Source organism: Rhea pennata, chromosome 10, assembly GCF_028389875.1.
Source record: "Rhea pennata isolate bPtePen1 chromosome 10, bPtePen1.pri, whole genome shotgun sequence".
Lineage (NCBI taxonomy): Eukaryota > Metazoa > Chordata > Aves > Rheiformes > Rheidae > Rhea > Rhea pennata.
In genome coordinates, this window is record NC_084672.1 from 1,141,626 (window position 1) to 1,167,267 (window position 25,642).

At 47.4% G+C, this 25,642-nt stretch overlaps 1 protein-coding gene across 2 annotated transcripts in view; it reads right to left on the reverse strand.

Moving 5' to 3' along the window:
- ADAMTS7 (ADAM metallopeptidase with thrombospondin type 1 motif 7) overlaps positions 1 to 25,642 on the reverse strand; it is a 77,839-nt gene that overhangs the window by 32,073 nt on the left and 20,124 nt on the right. For both annotated transcript variants that reach the window (XM_062583558.1, XM_062583559.1), the window contains exons 9-16: positions 22,216 to 22,360; positions 21,660 to 21,752; positions 20,448 to 20,593; positions 14,474 to 14,643; positions 13,969 to 14,102; positions 10,214 to 10,334; positions 8,472 to 8,716; positions 3,528 to 3,669 (exon numbers count right to left, since the gene is read on the reverse strand). In XM_062583558.1, coding sequence (XP_062439542.1) covers positions 3,528 to 3,669; positions 8,472 to 8,716; positions 10,214 to 10,334; positions 13,969 to 14,102; positions 14,474 to 14,643; positions 20,448 to 20,593; positions 21,660 to 21,752; positions 22,216 to 22,360 — 1,196 coding nt within the window. The remainder of the gene's footprint in view (positions 1 to 3,527; positions 3,670 to 8,471; positions 8,717 to 10,213; positions 10,335 to 13,968; positions 14,103 to 14,473; positions 14,644 to 20,447; positions 20,594 to 21,659; positions 21,753 to 22,215; positions 22,361 to 25,642) is intronic.

The following is a 25,642-nucleotide window of genomic DNA, read 5'->3' on the forward strand; positions in this document are numbered from 1 at the left end:
TGGCAAATAGGCAGCAGCCCCCAGGGAAGCATGTTATCTTGGCAGCCTCCATCCCTGACATTTCCTGATCCACTGGCCATATCCTGATTTTACAATTAGTGTGCGCGTGCATGTGTGTATATATACTCGTGTGTGTGTATGTGTGTATATACACACACAGAGTCTTTTCTGGAGGGAGGCAACTGTATCCAAAAGGAAGTTAATTGGCAGGAAAAGAACTCTCTTTGGCAGCCTTCTGCCACAGTCATAGTTAATGGATAAATGAACCGATAAAGCCTCCTGCTTCCACTCTGCAGCACTTACAGGGTGAAATTTTTAAGGATGACCTCACTTTCAACGTTCTGCTTTGCTATCTTCTCTTGTCCTTCTTTTTGCAACACATACTTAACCCATGACTTGGGAGAGCTGTAAATAATAACAACCACAATCAGCTGAGACTGATATGAACCTACCAAAGCTGCTGAATTCTGCTGAAAAGAGGAAACTCCTAAACTCCATGGCTCCAAGGCTCCTGAGGCTTCGGAGTGCCAGCTGCTGGTGGAGCTCGCTGTGCTGAGACCCTGGTGCTGTTTCTCCACAAGGGGACACAAGCTATGAACTTCCTCACAGACTGACTCCTGTCCGATTTGCTCCTGCATTTCCCTTCTACTTTGGAAACTAATTAATCAAAAGTTACAATTAAAAGCTGGTGTTAAATAGAAGCCACTGACCTCGACTCACATCTTCCTCAGTTCTACACTCACAATACGTTACAGGCATTCAAATGATCCGCTGCCCCGAGCTCTCACAGCAAATATACACAAAAAGCCCAGTGAACTCCTGTAGCACTAAAATCTGCACGGTTCAGGGAAGGCATTAACATCTATCTGCTAGGAACTTCCAGGCAACATTTCCAAGCACATGTTGCTTTGTAGCTGCCCGGAGCGGGGTCCCTTCCAGAGACTGGCCAGCAATGGCCAGGGTATTAGTGCCTGAAGCAAACGCTGGCAAAGCCTCCTCAGGCAGCTGGGAACATGGCTTGCCTCAGTTTTGTGTGCATGAGGTGTGCACGTGGACACATATTCACCTATTAATAGAGCTTGCATGCACCCTTTTTGCAATTACAGAAAACGACAAAAAAATGCTAATTTGCTTCAATGGAAAAAAAGAATTGCTCTTTGAATTCCCTTTGTTTTGCACACACATAGATTTTTTTTTCTTTTTCTTTTTTTTTAAACGCTTACTTAAAGCCCTAAGGACAGCCTGATGTGGGCCGTGAGCTGCCACGTGCGTGTGTTTAAGGCTGTCTGTGAGCGAGCTGTCTGGGCACGCAGCGCGCTGGGACCGGCTGCGCTCCCGGCCAGCCGCGACAGCAGCTCAGCTGCAAACCGAGACCTCCTCGAGCTCCTGCGGGGCAAGCAAAAATAGACTTTTGGCACCTCACAGAGCAAAATTCAATCGAAAGCATTCGTGCCCCAGGCCCTGACACTGCTGCTCTTGAGGAAGGATGTGCAGGAGCCAGCCGCCCCTCTGCAGGCTGGGCGGGCTGGTGCCCTCCGGCTGGGCAGCCCCTTGCAGCCGTGTGAGCCAAGGGCTGACAACGGCCTGCGCTGCGCTCGCACCTACCGCCTCTGCTAAGGGAGCGCTGAAAAAGCCAAAAAACCTCAAGAGAGATCCTTCCAACTTCTGTTTATGGAATAAAAGGAAAACATTGCTTTCTATTAGTCCTGAGGAGCGCAGTGAGATAAAAAGACCACACACGCTCACACACACACATCCCTCAAAAGCTTCACATCCTGCTCGAGCCAGGGGATCTCAGGGACGTGCGGGGTTCAAAGAGAGGGTGCGACACCGTGCGGGTGCTGTCCGGACTGCCCACTCCTTTTCTCCAATGAACACCCTGAAGTTCAGCCTTCATCCTGCCGACCAGGCGGCCCTGTAGCCTCCTCAGGCAGCTGTACCCGCAGCCCCACGCGCACCTCCAGCTGCTGAACATACTGCCTGCCTCGGGGGGCCCAGCGGGGATGTTCACCCATCTGCCTGCACGCACGCAGCACGCTATCGTGCTCCAGAATGGGGTGAGAAACACAGGAACACATTTCTGGGGATCAAACTGCAAGAACCGTCTGCCAGCGAGGAGCCGGCTGGTGCGGCAGGGCTGCCTCGCTTCCCGTCTCCATGCGGATGGCTTCTCCCTGCTGTGGCTCTGCAGAGCCCTTTCGAGCAGCGGGTGACATACACATGGAGGCAGCTGTGGCTGCTGCCCACCCTGTGGTGGAGCCAGCACTGGCTTTCCAGGGCACCGAGGCAGGTGTCTCTCACTGCCTGGCCCTGGCTCAGCCAGTCCCAGGGCCCGCGCTGGGACATCGCGCTGCTGCTGCATTACCCCCTCTCAGCTTCAGAGCAGCTCAGGGCACGGATGTGCCTCAGGGTTTGAGGAGATCGGTTGGACTTCTCTAACTCCTGCCCTCCTTGAGGGACATCAGCAAATGCAGGTGCATTTGACAGACGCCTTGGGCAGAAGGCGGTTTCCCAAATCCTGCACCAAGGCTGGGAGAGAAGCTGCTCCCTGCTTTTCCCATTGTGGTGCCGGTTACAAACCTCTGCAGCCCATGTCAGCACACCAGAACCCCTGCCCCTCATGAGAACCAGCCCAGCCAGCGGCTCCCAGCCCTGCATGGGGAGGAGAAGGGAGGAAGAGGAGAAGAAAGTATCCACGGGACGAAGAGGCCCGTGGTCCCAGTGATGGGTAGTGCAGGAAACCCCTGCTGTGGTGGCCGTGTGGTGCCGGCAGGGCCGCCCTGCATAAGCCCAGCCACGGCGATGCATGGGGCAGGCTCCAATTTGCTCTCCAAGAAATTCCTGAAATGGTCCCCTTCCCGCCAGAGGGTCAGCCAGGCTGGAGAGCAGCCATCTGATGTTTGTTTGGTTTCTTTAAAGCTCTTTTGTTTCAATCAACCTGAAGGCTTAGGAGCAACCGGCGCAGTAACAGGACACCAAGCCAAGAGGAAAGAGCTGATAAAGCGTGGACTCCCTGCTGCTGAGTGCAGCGGGGGGTTACGGGATATTTATGACCTCAGCAGATGTTTCTTTTTTCCTTTTTAACCTACTGAAACCAAAGACAAAAGAATTTCTAAGGCAAATGCCAGCAGACTGCTCTGATGTGTCTCAGGGTGTGATGTAGAACATGGCACTGGCTATAAGCACTTTCTTAACAGCGTATTTTGCCGATTTTGCCACAGCCTGCCCATCTCAGAAGCCTGCCATGGCTGGTGGTGCTGCGCCCCAGCACAGGAGTCCTGCCTGGTACCCTGGTGGAAATCCCTGCCTGTCACAGTCCCGCTGGCATTTGCATCTTCTAGAATGAGAAACAGATCAGGGGACTAAAAATGAAAAAGCAATTTCCAATGGCATGTGCTGCATCGCTGGAGTTTTGTACATGCCTGTGTCACAGGGATACTCTGGGGCTCATCCACTCCTCTATTGCACTCGCAGGCGTCACAGCCCAGGCTGCGGCAGTGTGCTGGCCGGGGCGGGGGGACACTCACCCGTGCCGCAAGTAGCAGTGCACTTTGTCCAGGAGCCATAGCGCCAGAGGAACTCTGCCTGCTGAATCTCGTTCTCGCTCTCCGACTCCCTTTGGATGGTGTACTGGTAGCGGACGCCTGGGTTCGTTTCCTGAAACAATAGCTGTGGGGAGACACAGACAATCAGAGACATATTTTGTATAGAGAAATCAGGGTTGGCTGTTGCAGCCAAAGGGCTTCTCAGCACTTTGTGTCAGTCAGGAGACAACAGAGCACTGATGCGGCACAACCTGCCCAGCGCGGCCATAAGGGACGTCATTCCCTGGCCAGCTCTGGAGGAGAGCAGCACCTGTCCCCTCTTACTTTCTGTTGGCAGGGCAGCAACGCTGTGGCTGCTACCCCAGCAGTACTACGCATCCATCTGCCAAAGAGTGAATAATAGCAGATGGCCAAACCAGTGTAAAGGCAATGGAACTGCCCCAGCAGACCCTGCTGAGTTCATCAGGTTTACGTGAAAATAAGATAATAACAAAACAATAACAGTAAGAGCGTTGGTAACTGCCAGGACTTTGGTTTCATGTCTCCCTTGACACAGTCTGGAAGGACTGCCCTGATAATCCTGTTCTGTCTCACCGCCAAATGCAGGCCCATCCAAGGACCTTCTCAAGGTTCAGTGTGCCGTGTGTCCTTCCTGGTGAAGGCTCAGATGAGGCTGCTGAAAGATTTGCTAGGGAAGCCCAGGTAAGGTTGACTCTGAAGCAGCGCGGATGGCCCACACCCTTTCCAGAGTGTGACTCACTCAGGGACTCACAGACCTAGTGGCCTCAGAGAACATCAGTCGCTTTCCAGCAGTCCCTGGGCTTTCCCTGGGGGTTCCTGTGCTGAGCGCACACACATCAAAAACTCTGCTGGGCAGACACAACTCCTCACTAAGCAGATACCAAAACAGTTGCAGAGCAGAGCAGAGGTCAAGAGTGTCTGCTGAGCCGCAAGCAGATAGCCCAGCCTGCTTGGCCCACGCTCACATGCAGCTGGGGCGCAGGAGAGGTTGGGGCAGGACGTCCAAACTGCCTCGGCTCTAGAGCCACGTTAGTTCAGATCTGCACCTCCAAGTTGCTGAGTGTGTGCGTCAGGTAGCAACAGGCTAGTGCAACAAGGCTGTATCTGGCCCTGCAGCCTCACACCCTTGCACCGTGCACAGTGACAGCAGGGCTTCATCTACGTCCTGGAATAAGACATTCCCAGAGTAACTTCTGACCTGTTGTGGTCTAAGAACGGCTTAGGAAAATAGGAAATAACTGACAAGCAGCCAGCTCCAAGCAGTATTTGGCTGGCGAAATACACTTGAAGGAATTTCATTAATTTCTCTCCACTTGAAATGTGATTCTTGCTGTTTTCAAAATGAACGAAGCAGCTTCTACAGCAGTTAATATAAATGCAGTCCAAAGCATCTCCAGGACCAATCAGCACTCTCGAAAGCCTGTGAGTTTAGCCTTGTTTTTTCAGTCTAAGTGCTCCCATTATTGCCAAAGCTTTGTTGTTCTTGGAGCTTTGGCAAGAGAGACGGCATCTTTCCAAAACCTCTTCATGAATATTGAAACATTTTTGTCAAAAGGTTTTAATCAGGTTACAAATCCCAGACAGCTTTCTAGAGATTTTCTGGTGTTATGCACGCCAGTGATCACATTAACAGGGGAAAGCAACACTTGGAGCAAGATGAACTGAGGGTTCCTCTCACATTTTTCCTGAATGTCTGCTAAAACCATTTCTGTGACACAAATGCGAAATGCAAAGTTTCTGGCTGCTTGACTTTGTCAGGTGTGACTCCAGGGCTAGCTTGTGCAAAGAGGGCTGGTGCTCGTGAAAGCACAGTCGGGCTCAGATGCTGAGCTTTAACTACAGGGCAGAAACAGCAGCATGGGGATCGGCTCCTGGCTGTCTGCTGGGACAAACCCACCTTGTCAGCCACCTGTCCTGTCCCTACCACAGCCCTTCTGCAGTTCCGACATGCTCATACCCCAGGTGCTGAGCCTCACACACTACAGGAGGTTGCAGTAAACCAGGTTAAGTCTGGCAAGGGGGAGCTCTGCTGCTCCTGTGGCTGATGCACGGCCATATCTCTGCTCATTCCTAAAGGCAGAGGCTTTTTGCCATGCTGGACCCGAGTGGTGCATGGTCCAGAATGTCTCCTGCCAAGGCATGGCTGAATCACGCAGACATGGCCCACAGCCAGGACATAAGACGTGTGGCACAGCCACTGTCCTCCCCTTTGCTCAGTACAGGGGTATCCTGGCTCAGGGATGCCAGATGGGGCACTCCCTTTGCCCTCCAGCATAGCTCTGATTGGGATGCAGTTTTTTTGGCAGGCATAAAAAAAAGCTTCATATCCCAGGGTAGATCTATGTCAGCCACTGCTGTCATTCCCTCTTCACCAGAGCACTCCACAGAGGAGGCAAATGCAAACAAAACTAAGTTAGGAAATCTGGACTCTGCAGAATTACAAACCCCCAAAACTTCTAAAAGCTCCCTCTTTCCTCTCCCCAGATAAGTGAGCCCAGGCTGCAGCTCACTAAGGGACTCTCTTATTTCCTTCTTCTGTTGCACTAATTAAGGCAAAACACCCAGGAGAGGCAATCCTCTTCTTCATTTATCAAGGGGTAGTTAAAAGGGAAAAAACAAGGTTAAAATACAGTCATCAAGCAAACCTCTAGGGCCCAAGTGTAATTCACTCATATGTCCTGTTTGGTTTGATTTCAAAGACATATTTTTACACTGCAGACTACGTAATCCTTTGAGACACTTATTGTTCGGATTTGTAACTGCAGCGGTCAAAAACGACCAGATCTTGTACCACAAGAAATTTCAGTCTGGTCCTGCCTGTGCCACAGTCACTGCAACAGTTCCCATGGGCTTCTCTTGGGGAAAAGCTGGCTTTATGGCCATGAGGATGTTGGCTCTCAAAAGCTCTACATTAACCGGCAGAGTCCTCACTATTAACTCAGCCTGGTTGTCGTTTCTAGGGGCAAAAGGCATGTCAACAGCAGCAGAAAATGGCTTCCTGGAAATCTGCATGGGAATAGCTGCCCTTAAGTCATGGTGCCTTGTTACCTCTCAGCTGGCCTCTGCACAGATATTTATAACCCCTGCAAAGCTGTGCAAAGCTCATTAAAATATAAACCATGCTGAAAAATAATCCCCCTGGCAACTGTTTTCCATGGAAATAAGGTGAAAATTAATAGAGTAGGATTTGTTTGCGAAATAGGGCAATTTTCAGATCAGCACCAGAACTCCTGCTACTGCAATTCAGAAGGGGTTTAGTAAGATTCAAGTAGGGCTCTGATGAAGAGTGACACACCAGACATGAATCTGAGAAAAGGCTTCCTGGGGATGAAGGACAACAGAAATGAGTTTGGACTGCCTGGGCTACTCACTGGAAAGCCTCGGATACTTGGGAAAGTAACTTTCCTTTTAGAAACCATGAGTAACTTACCAGCTGCAGGGAAACTAATACCCATTCTCATTATGTCTGAAAACACAAAGACTCTCTTGCTGACCCGGAGGTATTGGGATCGTTAGAGTAAACAGTTCACTCTAAAAATGAATAAACTCTGAAATTCATTAACTGCTCAGTCTGCTCCCATGACAGTCTGCTCTACTCAGGGAGGTCTTCTGAAGTGAACACTGTCAGGGAGCAGGAGACCCCCTCACTTCCACCATCCTGAAAATACATTTGTGCAATGGTATTTTTTAATATATTACATTTTTGGACTATGTGGTTAATTCTAATCTCTCCTGTCCAAAATCAGCTTTTCACTTTAGGCACAGAGACAGGTCCCAGGTTTTCTCTCCACTGCCAATGGCCAACAAAAGGCAATGTCACTCCCAAGACAGATGCAAGCCTCGTTAAAGCCTCAGGGTCTGATGAAAATAATGGCCTCATCTAGAGGGAGAAGTAGCTTAATGGAAATTCCCATATGGAAAAAAAGGGTAAAACTGAAATTTCTTCTTTGTTTGTTTCAGGCAATGTCAAATTATCCTTAGGATTTTAAAATTCTGCCCCAAGTGTTTTTGTTATGAAGTGGAGCCTGACCTGTAATGCCCTTGACAGCATCATCTGTGTTTCAGACTTGCTTGTGTACCCAGCAAGGAATGAGAGCCGAGGGTGATTCACCCCTTACGGCAAAGGGCCACGCTTCTTGCCAAGACCTGAGGCAGTGCAGAGGTTGGCAAGGTGCCGCTGAGGAGTGCACCGCATCGCAGGGGGACGATGGCAGGCCACCTTCCTGCGGCGATGCATGGCACCACGATGCAGCAGCCCCATAACTCCTCACTGTCCACACCTGGGTGAGGGGACGCAGTCACAGGGCTGCTCCCAAAACCCACTTTAACTGGCAGGCTTGTTAGCCCTGCTAGAAACATTGTGATCTCTTCCCCTACTGCTGATAAGATATAGAAATGACCTCAGGAAGCAGGCTATTTCTTTTCATATTCTCTCTCCTATGTAAATATTTTGAGGAATGCTGCAGACTGGACTAGCTTCAGCTGGAAAGAACGTGGGCCAGATCCACCCACTAATTTTGAAACAGGCACTGCAGGCCAGCAGTATCTTTTTGGCTGCAGATCATGTTTGCTCCCAGAGAGAGTCACTGCATGACGAGAGGCGGGCACAGCACAGTCTGCTCTGGGCAGCTGGCCGGTCCCTTGGCGGAGGTGGTGCTGTGCTCCTCAGCAGACTAGCGGTCAGGCTGCTCCTGGCATAGACATCCCTGTGCTACTGGCCCCGTCCCTCATCCTCGAGCTGGGGATGGAGGCATTTGCCCTTGGAAGCAGGTGAGTCACTTCTGCTTTTTTGAGTGTCATTGTGCCAATGGACTAAATAATGCCCATTTTAAGTGCCATAATGGACCGCCCGAACACAGCCCTGCCACGTACCCTGACCATGACCAACAAGAGCCCAGACAATACCTGGATCCACACGGGCTCCGCAGTGGGCCCTGGCGATGTGAGGTTCTCCCAGTTTCCTGTCCTTGCATAGGTAAAGGTGGTCCCAGCCACTCTGTAATCCCCATTCCACTGGATGGTCCAGCCACCATTCAGGAAATACTTCTCTGGGTCTTCGCTCCGCAGGGCCAGAAAATTTCCAGCTTCTGCAACTTCTTCAATCCTAATCTCTCGGGCTCCAGCTGGTATAATCCCAATATCAACATACCCTAGGAACATAACTGAACATTAGTCTCAGGCCAATCAAGGAATACTGTGCCAGGCACAATCCATCCTCCAGGTTGAGTTGCCAACATCAGATCAATTGCTGTATCTTTGCGACTGTGTGGTGGGCTCAAACAAAACTGCCTTTCCTCTCCAGTGGGCAACAAACACTATTTTGCACTGAATTTAGTTACGTTCTCTGCTGGGAAAGCCCACCAGAGCATGAAGCACTTCTCACACGAGCACTGGCAAGGCATTTACTATACTTTCACTATGCCCTTTTCAATCTCCAAATCCTCTTAAACCTTTTCGAAATGGCTCCAGCCTGCACAGATTTGTTTTCAGTAAATGGAAATTTTTCTTCTGAGGAGCAAGAAGTGGAAAGATAATCAACTCCACACCTCCCTGTGCTACTGCTCAAATCTTATCTAAGCAAGTTTGGATTTAAAAAAGACTCCAAATGAACAGTACCAGTGAGCCTGGCTTTTACTTCTGAGTGCAAATCAAATAAGTAAAACTGAAAGGAAAGCCTATCTCCCTCAGTTTCCTGAATGTGCCATCCATAGCTCTCAGGAACAATAGCACTTGCTAAGCAATTTGCTTCTCTATATGTTGCTTCCACTCTCTCACATGGAAATTTCTGCAGCAATGTAACCAAAGGGATTTTGTTTGCAAACCAACCTCTGTCACCCTGCACTGCTGATAAAGGGAAAAAGAAGCTCTATAGACCATGGGTGTTTGTTTTAAGGAAATCATTTAAAACAACAATCCACTCTTCCCCCCCTCTCAAACAGCTGTGATCTTTGTTTTTGCTCAAACTCCATTTTGTTCACCTGACTGGTTTGCACTGATGTGTTTGGTTAGGAGGGGGCTTAGGCAACTGCTATCAGTCCTGGGCATGCTACTTTATTTTCTTTCTTAATGGAGTACAGTTTCTGTCTGTATCACTGTATAAAACTCCTTGAGTTAAGCCCCAGAGTATCCACCTGAGACACTGGCCACTCCTATTGCATAGGAGGGGAAGGCTAAGCCTGAGGACCGGCGATGCCATCTCTGCGCAGATCCTGCCCTCACATCACGTATGCAAGAGCTTGTCCTGCTGGCTCACCAGCTGAGTAGGCAGGCTGCTCGCTCCAGGGAATGGCTACGAAAGCCGTGGTCACCGGCAGGGTCTATCTGAACATGCCGCTGCTCCCATGGCTCCTCCGGTCAACTGGACCAGATTTAATGCATGGGATTCCCAAGGCAGAGGATTCCTGCCTCAGCAGTCCCAGGCCTTCTGCAATAGTGGCATGAGCCTCTTGTGTGCACGATCTGACCCATCTGCCTACCAAAACAGCTTTACTCCATCTCATCACTGCCCTACCTCTTGTGTCCTGCCCCTTTATCCTTGGGGTAGGGGCTGGGTTTTACCCTGGCACCCATCGCATTGCCCCTGCTGGACAAGGAACATGACCACCCACAGGAGCCAGTGCAGAGAGGACTGAGCCACACAGCCTTACCCAGCCCCTCGCTGTCCTCGAACATCTTCTTCACAGTCTGGCAGGTGGAGCCGTTGCCGTGACACACGCCACACCGGTCCTCAACCGCGTTGGAGTCAATCTCATAGTCACAGCCCACATTCTGAAATACAAACCCCAGGACCAGCCTGTCAATGCAGGGCCCCACAGTAGGAGGACCCAACCTGAGCTGGCTCTGACCACTCAGGAGTTTTACTATGGGACCAACAGTCAAACACAGGAAATAGCAACAATGATGAGAACTAGCTTTGATGGGAAAATGTTCATCCTTAATGGGGGAAATAATGATCATGGACTGGAGAGATACTCATATAAGCTGCAGTCCTTCCTGAGAAGGGGCTGTAACATATCTAAGTAGGATATACTTGTTTCTGACTCTTTAATATATGCTGGCAATCTTTCCATTCTATTCACGCTTCTACGAAAAGCAAGACCCACATCTTGTTTTTACCGTTTCCTATTTTGCTCTGCAGTCTAGAATTCCCTGGATAGCAGAGCCTGATGATGTGAGCTAAATGTTGTGCCTAGCCAGGAAAGCCTCTTGGGTTTGGGCCCTACTAGTTCTGTTTTAAAACACTTCCAGAGAATATTTTTGTATTCTGCAAAAATTCTCCACACCTCCTATCCAGGTAGCTGCCAAATCCCTTGACCTTCACAGAGGGATAGACTCCATTTGATTTTGCACAATAAAAGCCGAAGTATAATATCCCAAGAGTCTTTCCAGTTTCTGTGCCAACGCGGAGCCTTTAGTCTTAGCTCCAAGAGGAAATATCCATGGAGCCACTTTCGCACACATATTAGGGAAGGAGCACTATTTTTGCTACTGCAATAGTCTGTAGTGAGCCAGGTTTAATGTTGATGTCAATGTCAGCAGCAGGCTTACACTCACTCAGAATTTTCTATGTGCAGTTAGCTCTGACTAAATATATTGACATTTGCAGAGAGCTGCCGAGTCTCACTCTTTTGTATGTGCCAAGTAAAAATCATGACCCTTGAGCTCTCCCTCAAGCCAGTGCCTGCACATCTGTGAGCTGCAGCCTTTGAAGTAATTTAAATCCTATTAAAGGAGGAAATGGGACCTTCTCAAAGTCTCCTGCTGTGCAGAGCAATTGCCACTGGGGCTGTGACTGGTGCTACTGGTGACAGTCAGGAAGAGGAATTAGTTTCCACGGATGTTTTTTATATAGAAGTCTGCAAGGAAATTTGCTTATTGAGTACGTTCCCTGCTGCTCTTTGTGCTGCATGGAGAATGAAGGCCCTCAGCAGCGCCCAGAGCTCTGGGAAAGTCTGTGAGCACTGCTGTTGCTCAGCAATCTCTTCTTCCCACAGCCAGTGCAGACCCACATCAGCAGGTCCCTGCTTCCTCCCCTGAGTCTCTTCATTGCGCTCTCCCATGGGCAGCCCCTGAGACATCAGCACATTCAAACATGTGCTGGAGATCAACCTCATGACTGCTACAGAGCTGCTGGCAAGCCATAGCAGGGAGATAAGGACTTGCCTTTTGCTTTGCCTTTAGCCACAGGGATGTTACTTTGCTATACATTTCCCTCCTCTAAGTGCTGTGGGTGGAGTTTACTTCTAAAACAGAAGCAGGTGGCTTTCCAGCCAGCATCAACACAGGCTATTTAGAGCTGCAGACTTGCCCAATTTCTTAACATTCATTTGACTCATAGGCAAAGCAAAGAGCAGTAACTTTTTCCAGGCTCGATTTTGCAGCCCCAAACTGCAGGCAGGCACGGCCGGAAATTCACCTGCTGCAGGACATGGAGAGGCATCTGCATCCCTGGCAGCACAGCTGTAGCAGCACTGGGCAGGCTGCCTGTCCCATGGCAGCTCCACAGCAGCACGAGCCTCCTGCAGCCATGTGGGATCCTATCTCTTAGTAATAGTTGGTGGAGCTTGTTTCTATTAGTTATACTGTTTGGAAAGATCTGGAGGTCAAAGAAGTCTGAGAAACAGAGACTTCTTGGCAGCATGCTGCAGGAGCATGCTGTGGTCACAGCAGCAGAAACCCTCGTGCTAAGAGTTTTAGTTGAAGGGTTTCTAAGGCATATCCTTGTTCTGCCCACGAGCCACTGCTCAGAGCTGCAAGCTGAAAGACAAGGAATAAAAGTGTCACTTCTGTCACTCCCAGCATCAGGGCAGAGTGGGAAATGGGCTCTGGTGAGGTGTGCAGCCAGGATGGTGGCCTGAGGGCTGCAGGAGGTGCAAGTCCTGCAGCTGTAAAGGAAGAGGCTCCCCCAGGGACAATGAGTCCCCCCAGGAGAGCACACTTCTCTGCAAAGAGCAGACATAAATGTGCCTGTCCACCCACAGAGACATGGGTTTCAGTCTTGAAGAAGTTATGACTGTGACTAGTATTTTTCTGAGAAGTCTTTCAGAGTTCATTTTTATTCAAGATTACAGCAGACCTGACTCACTGAATGAGGGTGCAATTCTTACCATTTTCCAGACTCAAAGGAAATAGGGCTAAAAAGTGAGATCTAGCCCATGCCCCAGGGCAGGATCAGCCCTGCCAAACACTGGTCTGGACAGATGCTTATCTGCTACTGCCTAAAACCCCAAGGAAGGAAGTTTCAGTGTTTTGCTGTCTGCACATGCAGAAGCATTTCTTACCTCTACATTAAACCTTCCCTGCTGCAATGTAAATTCACCCTACTTCATCTTATTCCCAGTAGACACAGAGAACAGTCTCACTCTTCACAGCAACCTTTGGCATATTTGAAGACTCACTGTGTCTCCCCTCAGCATTCTTTATTCAAAATGTGCAGTTTTTCTAATTCTTGCTCATAAGTGTTTTCTCTAGTCCTTTGCTCACTGTTGTGCCTTTTCTCCTCTGAAACCTCTCCAGTCCACCACAACTCTTTTGAAGCGCAGCACCCAAATCACACACAGCGCTCCAGCTGAAGGCCTCTCAGTGCCCAGGAAAGTAGACAGGCTATTCCCTGCCCCTGGCTGAGTGTGCAGCTCCCAGGTTATGCAGAGCTGTCAGCTTCTCAGGAACAACAATCCCGAAGGAAGAAAAAATCCCATGGACCCAGCTGTCCCCAGAGGTGGGTCAGCGCTGGGAGCAGCTGCCAAGGCAGGGTGAGAAATCTCCACGGCAAAGGCCTCCAGGAGCAGCTCAGGCCAACATCAGCCAGTATGGACTGTGTGAGAGCCCGTGGCAACTGTGCAACATTTCCTTTCTATATCTCTCTGACTATTCTGAAATAAATCATTCCTCCCTATTTTCTTGTTTTTGTATTCTATTTCCCTGGAACCAAAACAGACTTAAATACCACTATATTTTATATCTCAGGCAATCTCATTTGAATAAGGAAAGGTCACTCTCATTTCCATACAGAAAAATAGTAACACAATTTTTCAGTTAATGTTTGCTTGGAGAACAGCAGGCAGAGTCCCTGCAGCCATCCTCTCCTCAAACACAGTGAATGCAGCTAACAAGCACCTTCTTTAGAATAGTTTGGGGATGGTTTCTGTTTAACAAGTTTCTGGGCACAGTCACAGGCACAAACACTCAGGGTCTTTCTGAGTGCTCACATAAGGGTGAATTACAAAACGAGTGAACTGAGCCTCTTGGTGAATGCAAAAAGGGGACACTGTCTGCCTAGGAAATGGATAGAGCACATCTACCTGCATTTCCCATGTTACAGGACTGCTCTTCGGCTAAACATGGCTCTGCCGTGCCCGGGCTCCCTGCCTGGGCACCAGGAGTGGCTGGACTCAAGGCATACCTTACAGATTCCATTGATGCACATGTCCCGGCTTGTATTCATTTCATAACATGGGGTCCCATCGATGACAGCATCCCGCAGCTTTTCTGCAAAGTACTCATCTTCTGGCCGGCAGTGCAGCTCACATGGATTAACTGAGGAAGCAAACAGACAGTAAATAAACCTGACAAGCCAGGGGATCTGCACACTTTCTTCTGTCTCCTGTTTTCTCCAGCAGTGCTGCCCTGTCACAGTCCCTGGATTCAGTCCGACAGGAATCACCTTCACTCTAAATAACCATCTCTGAAAACATATATTAACCCTACAAACCCTGCCACAAACTTAATTTAAAATACAGTATAAATACTCCAGAAGAGTAGTGGAAAAGAAAGGCAAATCCTTTACAGGTGGTCAGTACAGATTCCAGACATGAACAACAAAAATAAATCATTAGCAAAAATCTATTTAAGATTTTTAATTGGCACTGCATATTGAAACTTTGCAGCAGGTTTTATCTTGGACTCACTGTTGTTTGGCACTGGCGTCCACTTGTATAGTTTTCCTTTATAGAGCATCGGATTAAACTGGCTGCACTGGATCTGGCGGAAGGATGGCTTGTTGCGGGGACATGGTTTAATGTTGCAAATTCGGAACCGCTTTCGTTCTCCAAGGCAGTATCTACCCCCATACTTTGGCCTATTAACAGAAGGGAAAAAAAAGACAAACACATACTGCACATGAGAATAAAACTCTTTTGCAGATAAAGAAGAGCTATTTTTTCAGGGGTTTCTTGGACCTGCTGTTAATGTTTGAGTTCCTTAGGCTCGGTCAAACATGATTCCACCTGAAGTCAATGGGGAACTTGCTCACAGCTTGTATAGACCAATCTACTGTGATTTTCTCATAAGAAAGTTATATACAAAACAAAAAAGCATTCTGGAATAACCCCAAATCCACAAAGCAAGCCTCTGAAATGACAAGAAAGCATGCCCCACATCTTGTTTCTGTAACTCCATTCTAAATTAACACACTTGCTGATAGTGGAGTTGTCAGACTGTGCCATAGGACCATGCAGGATGAGAATGTGACCTTCTCATGTTTTACTAACAGTGTGGGTCAAACATCACTTTTGCTAAGTGAAGGCTGTCAAGTTGAATTTCTGCACTGAAGGACACAGCTCTCTTGCTGAGATGTTGCCATGCTCCCATCAAAAGGGAGACATGGTTTGTTGTCCAGGGAGAGGACTCTGCTCCTTTGGACAAAGTCTGTTGCTTTTCTTCAGCAGTCTCTGGTAACAAAGCTCACGGAGCTCTGAGCAGAAACAAGCTGAACTTCAATTGAAAAATAACTAAGCTCCTTTCCAGTGTGGTTTCTCTCTCCCTGCCTCCAGGCTGGATTAAACAATTGCCGCATTCAGAAGCAACCTTCCCAAATTTGACCTGCCTGGAGAAGGAAGCTTGAGGCCTCATCAGTGCCTGTTTCTTAGCAGGTGTGAATATAGAGGAGAGCTCGCTCTGGCTCACCTCCCCTTCAGCTCAGTTCAGGCTGCACAGAGTGAACCACAGCTGGAGGAGTAGCTGTCCCAGCCAGCTCACAAATGGGCTGTTGCAGAAGGAGAAGCTCTGAGTACCCCTAGGCTGTGCAACGAGCAGCTTTGCTTGGCCCATCCATGTAAGTAATATCTGAGCCAAGTTCTGTGTGCTGTTACCTGTGCACTTACCGTCAAAGTGCAGAATGTGGTCCATTTTTTCCCTAGAAGAAATCAGACTATAACATCAACATCACATCTGGGGCCTGAACACACGTGAATTAACTGAAACTCAGGTGCACACCTTCTGAATGCTGTGGAGAACCCCAGGAGGAAAGGCACAAGGGCCTGATCCAGAAACAGGGACCAGACAGGCTTCCACCAGTGTTAGTGACTTAAGATTAAGATCTAAAAGCTGTGAGGCTTGTCTCGCTATCGATAGTCCTGATTAAGCATATTAAAACGATATGCAGCTACAACAATGAATTTAAAATAAAAATAACGTGCTGTTTTATTTTTCTTACCCTTTTGTTTAGCATGCAATAAATAGCTCAAGAAACATGCTAGTCTTCAGTAGAAGAGGCAAAAGACAAAGACAGCTACTTCAAATGAATTTGGATAGAGTAATCTTGTAGGAATATGTACAGACTATTGACAGAATGCACATATGAAATGCTATTTAAAATAAAAATGTTGAGGTATCAGCTCCCTCGCTTATGGAAAGTGACAGAGCCTTTAAAGTGCTGCTGACTTCCCTCTGGCTGCTGTTTGTTGTTTACATTTCACTTTCTTCGTGCAATGAGAGCTGCCTAATCCAGTCCACAATTGTTTCTGATCGGGTTTGCTTTCTTGTTTTCAGACATCAGCACAACATTGCAATGGCCAGGCTGTAATGTTGCAAGGAAGAGGGGTGGTTTTGTTTTAATCAGTGCATCTATTTGCTTCATGAAAGGATCAAACACATCAAAAAAGGGACAAGTGAATCAATCATTCTCACAAGCACTCTATGAAGATTCTAGACATTCATAGCTATATTTTGAACCTTGTCCCTCTTGATGGTCCCTCCTTGATGTTGCAAATACGGCAAATTTTATAGCCCTCATTTATGATGCTATAAAAGCGGTTATTAAAGTTAAGTGTCACTGGCAACATTCATGCCTGAAGCCTTCCTACCTCCTGTAATTGCAGTCAGGCGTTGTTACCTCCTTAGGGACACCGACCTCAGCTCCGCACACCCATAACTGATGGGCAATCGTCATTCCTCAAGGAGGTAAAACTGGCTGCCTCCATTCCCCAGGGAATTAAAACATCTGTTTTAAACCATCCTGGCTGTTATGAGCTGATGAGATTGCTTTGGCTGACAGCACAGATTGACGAACCATAACTCTCCCCAGCTTCCCACACATTTACCTGAAAATGATCCCACTGCTTGAAACACTTTAACAGATACTCTCTTTTTTTCAAGAATTGTGTTTCCAAGTGAATAACTGAAAGCCACAAACACAAACCCTGCTCTCTTGTTATATTAATGTCAGCAGGTATTCACCTTCTCAGAGCAGTGCCTGCTTGTGCTCATGCTCCTACTCACAACATTAGGCAGCTGCCCGTTTCGTGGCTGGTTTAGAAAAGCTGCTCTCCACGCCTCCCAAGGACGGCGTTCTGACTCTGCTTTGCTCCTACTCCTGGCAAAACAAGTGGCAAATCTGCAACTGCTGAACTGGGAGCTAGGCTGTGGCAAGTCCCCCACACTTCCCTCCCCAAATCTAATGTCCTGTGACAGGGACGGAGGCACTCGGGGACAGCTGTGTCTAAAATTACATCATTACAGCAACTGTGTAACTAACCAGGCTGCTTTTGTTCACGTCTGCAACAGCATCTCTCTGGGGAGGGCTTTGGGGTTTGAAACCCTTACGTGCTAAAACCAGTTTGTGGCTACAATACTTAATTCTGCTCTTGAGCAAGATGTCACTGTGCTAGGGTAGCACTGGAGAGACTTTTGCCAGTGGAGAGACTTTGCCAGTGCTTTCCCGACGCTTCTCCAGACGGTCTTACAGTTTCCCTTGCCCCATCACAGGGGCCATGTTTTCTGCCTGTGTTTTCTGCCACGGGCTCTGCACTTGGCCAGCCTGTCTGAGGAAAGGGATCATGAACAACATCTGCACCCTGGGAAGCCAAAAGGTCTGTCGTTCGTGCACGTCACAGGCACCAAGAAGAAGCTAGACACAACCGCACATTTTACTAATTGAGAGGAAGGTTAAACTTTGTAATACATCTAATCTGAATTCACTGGACTTGATTCTGTTCTTCTTCTGCGATTAGTTATAGGTGCTGCTCTACTGTAAAAACGCTGACATGTCCAATAGTACAGCAGAGCTGGTCTCACAGTAACTATCTGTTTATAAGCCAATGGGATTCAGATTTTACAGGATGTGTTCCGAAAACTTACAACTATTTTAAAATGCAATTAAGAACTGCTTAACTGACAGTGCTTGGCAACATCCAAATGTTTTCTAGAAAAGAATCTGCTGATTGTTTTATCTCTAAAATTCCTATGAAAATCTCTCAGCATTTTCAGATATCCTCTCTCTTTCTCGACTCTGCTCTGGAGGAACAACAACACAGATCGATTACAGTTTTGTTGGCGGTCCAAGCAAGGATGCAAAGGTTGGATGATCAGCAGGGCAGACCTCCTGACCGCAACAAAGAGTGGACTCATGCTTATGGGAGCTCTACATAGAACCACCCTTGGCCCATCCAGCTTTGGTTTCCATGCTAGATGCTCTCTCACTGCAGTAACTCAATGTGACAAGGATTAGAGGACTGAAACACAGGTCAAACATGAACAAGTCTGCAGAGCAGAGAAACCTCACAAGACATCTATTTAGAAGAAATATATTTCATAAGGTTTTGGTTTTCCATGCTCATGTTTTCTAAATGATAGAAATAGTCAGAAACACTCTGTTTATATGAGACTATAAATTCTCACTTATTTACCAGGATACTTGCGAAAGTAGTCTAAAAAATATATATATATAATTCTTCCCAGTACTTTTAAAGTAAGAGGCACTTTAAAAAGGAGTGATAGGTTTTTCTCTTATGCCAATAGACAATGAAAATAATGCCACTACTTCTTGACACTTGTCATTTTGGCAGGTTAATTTGGTCACAGCACTTTCTATGGCCCACATCCCCATGACCTTATGAAAACTACATTTTCCCTGATCAGTTAAATCTGGGCACACTGTGGTAAAGAAAATAAAATTAATTATTTTTTATGGTTATGTTTACATAACCCTCCTTTAGAAAATAACTAAAGGACCAAGAATTACCCAATACATACATTTGTTCACTTAATCCAAAAGGCAAAGCTGAAGATTTACCTACAGTGGCCAAAACAAACAACTCCCTGGGGGAAATTCTGCTGCTTTTACAATGTTTGCTCTCCTACATGCCTGCAGCTGTGTTTAAAACACTCTATAAACTACAATTGCACTTCTGTCACAAAACTCATGTCAAACATAAACCTAGCTCTTGACCTAGGAATGAGATTACATAGCACTTTTTTAAACAGTTCAATACTATGTGTTAAAAACAATGTACCCAAGAAAGAAATTAGGCAGAAAACAAATCTGTCATCTCCAAATATCCTTCTTTAATTTTCAAATTTCTTTAAGCCATTGAAAACTGACTAACACTGGAATGTTCAGTAAGGGTCATCAAGCAGCTCTCGGTTTCATACTCAGTTATCCTCAGGGATCTTGAGAGAACTCGTGTATGTGTCTAGAACACCCAGCGAGGAAACACTGGTGAGCAAAGCACTGACACCCAGAGGGTTTGGCTGGGTCATCAGGTCAGCAGGCAGGAATGATGGTAAGGAGCAGGACTGGAAGGATGGACTGCTGTGAGAATGGCACCGCGAGAGGCGGGCAGCAGCTGCCTGCCTCCTTCCACAGCCTACTTTCCCCCCCAGCACTACTGCCATTCTTCCCTGGTGGGGAATTCTCTCCCAGGCGAGTGGGAGCCTTCCTGCCTTGGGTCCTGAGCATGCCATTTTCTTTTAAGCTGTTCTCACTTGACACTGGGGCATTTAATTTAATGGAAATTCCACTACAAACTGGTGGCATGCTACAGCTCAGACAACCTTCAGCTCATTTTCTCACCTTGTTCACAATCCCCCTTTTCTCCCTCCTTTTGCAGATCTCTCTCTGACACCTGGGCAATCCAGAGGGATTCACTTCTAATCCAATACAACAGTGATTTGGCAAGAACAGAGACATCTGGGGAGCAGATGTGCCAGCCTAGAATTACCGGATAGACAATGCTACTTCGCAGTCAGCTATTTAGATACTTTCACTAGAGAGCCACCTTTCTTGTGCCAGATTCAGCTGCTGCATCAGTGAAGTATGATAAAAGAGCATTTCCCTCTTTGTATCACAGCTCCTTATAACTTGTACAGATATTGCTCGTGGAAAGCAAAGGGGTGAAAAACAGCAGTGGAATTTTTCAAAATGATTCTGAATTGGGATCAAAGAATATTTATTTTTCTTTTCTGTCACTAAAAGACACTGGATGTGTTTTACATTTACAAGCATTGAGTCTTTGTTCTTTGTTTGAATCATATTCCAAATGCCTTTTGCCTGCATGTAGCAGACGCAATGTATATGCAAAAGGAGACACAGAAAACTCTGTGCTTCCACAGGCTTTCTGCTGCCCAGATGGCTGGATAACCCTGTGAAATGAATTACCTGTGGTGTTTCAAAAGAACATTGTTCTAAAAGATAATGGAATAATGACACCACTCATCTGTACAGTTTTGCTGTGTAATGCAAAAATGTAGGACCAAACTGGTCGAATGATGGTGGCAGACTTTACCAGGTGATAAGAAAGTATTGTGTTCCTCTCTCTAAATGTAGCTCGGGGCAGCCAAATGAATAGCTTGCATAGTATCCGAGAAGAGGGAGCATTAGCTTACGTGGGGTTGTTGCACTGCCTTTCTGCGTTCTGCACGCCAGCACCACAGGTCCGTGAACAAGACGACCAGGAACTCCAGGATCCCCAGCTGCCATCAATAGCATCAGGACGGTAACCCACCTGCACACACTCTCCATTGAAGCACCACTGTAAAGAGACCAGCCAGAAAAGGGGAAACCAAGGTTTAACAGTAGGATGACCACATACCAGTTGACACTGACTGAGATACCCTTACCTCATGGAGCACTAAAGCCCAGCACTCCTGCTCTGAAAATCCATGCTTCATTCATACCAAGATGCTTGAAGGTCAGCTAAGCTCTGCCAGAGCCAAGTGCAGCTCCAAGTAATAGAAATTTAGGGATGCTGGGCTAACTGAAGATTTGCGCGAGGGAACACTCCTGAGTAACCCAAACCTCCACTGAGGTTTTTCAGCAAGGAGATCTGTAGTCTGACTTTATTCCAGAGGGGAAAAGCCAATGTGGTATAACCATATGAATGGGTAATGTGGGAGGTTTTCAGGGAGTAGCTGCTTAACCATGGTGTAATCCCCAGTGCTCTAGGGCCAAGTCACTGGGCAGTTATGGTTAAACTGTAAAGGACAGAAGTGTACAGACATTTTTACGATGATACAGTTTTATACTACCTTGAACACAAAGCATCCTGGAAGAGAAATGTGTGTTGGCTCTGTCACAGGGCTGTTCCAGCACAGAAATCAGCACTAGCCCATAAAAAGGTTACTGCAGTGGGCAGGAGCTGGCTGCACACTGCAGCTCCTGGAGAGGCAGGTTTCCTTCTCTGCACCGTGTCTGCAGCTGGAGCAGTGCACATAGAGCTGCCGTAGGTGCCTACCGGGCTCCTGTGCTTGGTTTGCACTACCTCATCAGTGAAAGGGGGCAACAGAGGCCTCTATGCAGGCCTCAGCTTTTGGTCTGCCACATCTGCCACAGAACAGGAGAGGACTTGTACTTTTATACAATGTTAATAAACCGCAGGTTTCACTTTTTTAAGGTCAGTCAGCTTCACTGAAGTGCATCTTCAGTGTAACTTCCTGAAAGCAACAGGAGTTTGGCCAGAACTAAAACAGCAAGGTGAGCAAATTCTCTGTGCACAGGAGTCTACAAAACTGTAGGTTTTATGCCCGTCAGACAAAAATCCTCCCTTGTAGGCAGGAAAAGGAATCACTGCAGCTGCAGATATGACTGCTTCTAATTACCTTGTTGTCTCCGCATGTTGTACCATCAACAGCAGCATCCAGCTTGGAATGGCACGTATTCCCCACCGTGCACCACAGCGTATTGCAGACACTCTGCAGAGAACATATTTGCAAAGGACATGCTTACTGTACAGTCCGGCGCAGTAGTACAAATTCAACTTTGCCAGACACATTCATGCACTATCAGGGCCTCGGAACAATCAATCAGGAAAAAGCCGAACTCCATTCCCTGCTCTTCTCCTCATGCCGTCCGCCTCTCCATTTCTATATTCAGCTCCTTTCCTCTCCACCTCTACAGTGACCCCTCTGTTAACTGCCAGGAGGAAGTTAGTGATGCTGGATGGGGTGCACTGGGAGCAGAGGGCTCTGCAAACAAACCACCCTCCCTCTCACTCAGCTCAGAGGACAATGGTCTTTTGTCCACAGTCAATCACTTTGCCTCATCCCCTTGCTACCAGGGAGAGCACTGTCCTGGGCAAAGGCCCTCGCCGCCCACCCACCGGCGGCACCAGGTTCTGTGTTACATTGAGAAAATAGGGGAAAAGCCCCGGCTTACATCCATGTCGTCGCAGAAGGTGGAGTAGGCACCGTACTGCAGCCGGCACTGGTGACTGACATCGTAGAGGACGCCTGGGGGCACCAAAGGGTAGTCCAGCACTTCTTGGGCAGGTGGGTCGTCCAGGCACAGCCCCCAGCCCCGGCTGCAAGACAGAAGTAGGATGCAGGCATTGCCATCAGCCTCAGCAAGCCGATGAAGATGCTAGCTCATACAATGCTCCAGCTCTAGCTGTTGCTAGCAGTGGAAGCAAAGGACTCGTTACTGTCTCATTACCATAAGTTTTTACTTTTTCATTCTGGTATGACCCTAGCTCTTCAATAATCTTGAGACCTGCTCCAACACGAGGATGTGTATATAACGTTATCTGCTTTTCTAGGGGGGAGCTCAGGTGCTCCATACTCTGCACTTTCCCTGTCCTTGGGGCAGGGCAAGTTATGGGGAAGCTAAAGGTACATGAAAGCAGCAAAGGCTTCTCTGTGCGGCTCCTGGGAAGACGCCTGGCAGTGAAGACTCTTTTTCTTGCATATTTCACATCCCCCAGCCCACAAGACCAATGTCTTAATTGCACTGAACATTGCTTGCTGATTCAAGAAGACTAGAAAAATAAACCATGCTTGGGCCAGGTGATAGCTTGACCGAAAATCCAGACAACTCTTTCAAAATCTTTGCTCAAATCAAACAGTCTTTACTACTGCTCTCAGCAATTTGTTACTCCCACTTTCTGGCTGACAAAGGAAGCTGTGCAATGCTCTCACGGGAGCACTGTGAAAGTGCTTGTCCCACAGGAGTATCCGTTCTCACAGGCTTTCCAGCCACACTGTAGACTCAACAGACCTGGGTACAGCTCCTTGGAGGTCTGTGTAAGAGCTATTTACACAAAATCTTCAAACAAATGGCTATATTTTAAGAAGCTCAGCTGTGAGCCCCTGAGGGAGGGTGTTTTTCCAGTGCTCAATGGTTACAGCAGCACTGCATCCTGGAAAGCTCTGTGTTGTGTGTGCACAGCAGCACCGATCTCCCCTGAGGATAAATTCTGCTCCCATTTCTACCTATAAATGACTTTAAGCCTAGACCCACACTGCTCATTTTGGCTAATGGACAGACATCAGATAGGGCAAAGGCTACCAGAAAGAGCAGGAGCTATCAGTTGGACTGATAGCAAAGACTTGCAGAACAGAGCACTTTGCATTCACCAGAAACACTAGCAGCTTCCTCCTGAAGAGTACTTTCATTTATTAACCATCTTAGACATTAGCAGTTCAACTCATACTGGAGGGTACAAAATGAAAGGAGAGGGTTAAACATGTCAACCTTGACCCTCTGCATGCCCAGGGGCCCCAAGTTCTCTAAGGGGCAACACACAAGGTACTACCAACACCTCCCCTAAAGGAGATGTGTGGAACAATACACTCAATTTTGTTATGTTGTGGTTTGGCAGCCAGGCAGTTCTGCCTGCACTACTACTATGGAGAACATACAACCCTCTGCAGCCTACAGTGTGGGTTCCAGATGTCTAAAGCTCATGGTTGAAGCAGACATGCAACCGAAGTGGAGATCCTAATTGGAAATGTGTAGTCCCATTACCACAGAAGCACAGAACGTCCCATGGGAGCCCTTATAAAACTGCAACTACACACAAGTCCAGCAGCCAGCTCACCATGTTCACTACCCCTTGCCTTCCCCTTCTGGCAGGACCAGCTTCCGTGGCTCCTTTGCAACCCACCAAGCTTCAGTCCCAGAGTGAGGGCTGAGAACCCCATTACCCCAAAGTGTCCAGCTCCTCTGAAAGGAAAGTCAGAAATGTCACTTTGCATGGGAATAAGCCCTTGATTTTTAGCTTTACAATCAGGTCATCAGCTAAGTCCTCAGTCTGGAGTCAGGACCTCAGTTTCATCATTTAAGGTGAAGGGTTTCATTTGAGCAAACATTTCGTTACTGAAAAACAGATGTCCCTGAGTTCATACATCAAGCTGATCCCAAAAATGTCCCTGTGGATACTACAACACCAGTGTCAATGTCCTGCTAGTAAAAATAAAACAGACCATCAGCAACAAACCTCATTTACTCTCATATCTGCAACTACAAACAGTGCCCAAACTGTGCTAGGTTGTACATCTTTAGAAAAGATGTGCTAAAATTAAGCCGAAAGTATTGTCAAGAAGGCCTGAGGCATCCTGCCAGGTTGATTGAGAGCAGCAAGTCCCTGGATGTTCCTGGCCTGCTTTCACTGTTGTAAATGCTATGATACTTCACAAACATACAAGAAATTGTCACTAGTTTAACTTACGGTGTTGATTTAAACAAACTTGTTTCCAGTAACACAAAGTTTCCACTGTGGGTTTCTGAGCAGATTAGATTACTCTCATTTGTTGTCATTGGGACAACAAATTAACTTGAAATAAGATTCCTTTTTAACCAAAGCTGGCACCACACCTGGATTTCAACAGCTTAGTTCAGAAGTGGGTGACGGCCAGGCTGGCACAAGTGCCTGGAGTAATGGAGAGCTCCCACCCCTGGAGTGCCAGCGACGCCAAGGCATGACACCAGCATGCATGCCCAGGGATGCACCTCTCTCCTCCTTTCACACCCTGCCCCAGGGAGGTCCCTGCTACACAACTCAAACAGCTCAGTCAGCCTGTAGTTAACATAGCTATTTAAAATACCATCTGTGTATTTTCAACAAGCAGCTTCCCCGCTGGAGAAAACAGTGAACACATTGCTTTCACTAGTCCAGTATCTTGCAATACACTGCTTCCTTCCAGCCTCTAGCAAGTCTACCAATAGCTCTACCAATAGCTGATCCTACTGAGGAAGGATTTTTGTGGGTGATGTAAGGCTGAACTGGCATTAATTAGGTATAGATTAGGCAACCGGATGCATTATTATCGTCCAGCCTCAAGCTGTAAGCCATTTCAGGCATACAGCAAAGTCACTACATTATACCGCTACAAATACATTTTTTTTTATCTACTGGTGGAAAACATTTAAAAAGAATATTTTTCTATAAACTTGGAAACAATAGTATCTTTGTTGGGGACAGTAAAGGCTTAGGTATTGGGCTCCTGCATTGGCTTCATCTATGATGCTGATGCTCCTTTGGACTAGTTCACCAATCATCTATTTAGTCTAAAAGCTTGGAGCTTTTCAAGATGTATTCAAGACGTATGTGGGGCCTCCACATACCACTTCAAAAACTCCAGTCAACCGTTCCTGCTCTTTGATCTGTTCAAGGCACTTTCTATCTTTCCTCAGTTTATGGGGGAAGTCTGCAGTCCCAGTAAGAGAGGATAATTTAGATTTGCTACTGACTTTGCCAGCAGCATGTTCAAAATCTATTCCCTCATTAAACATTTTACAATAGTCCTACTGGTATCTTTCGTTGGCCTCCACATTTTGCACAAAAAGGCTGACTGAGCCAGCAAAA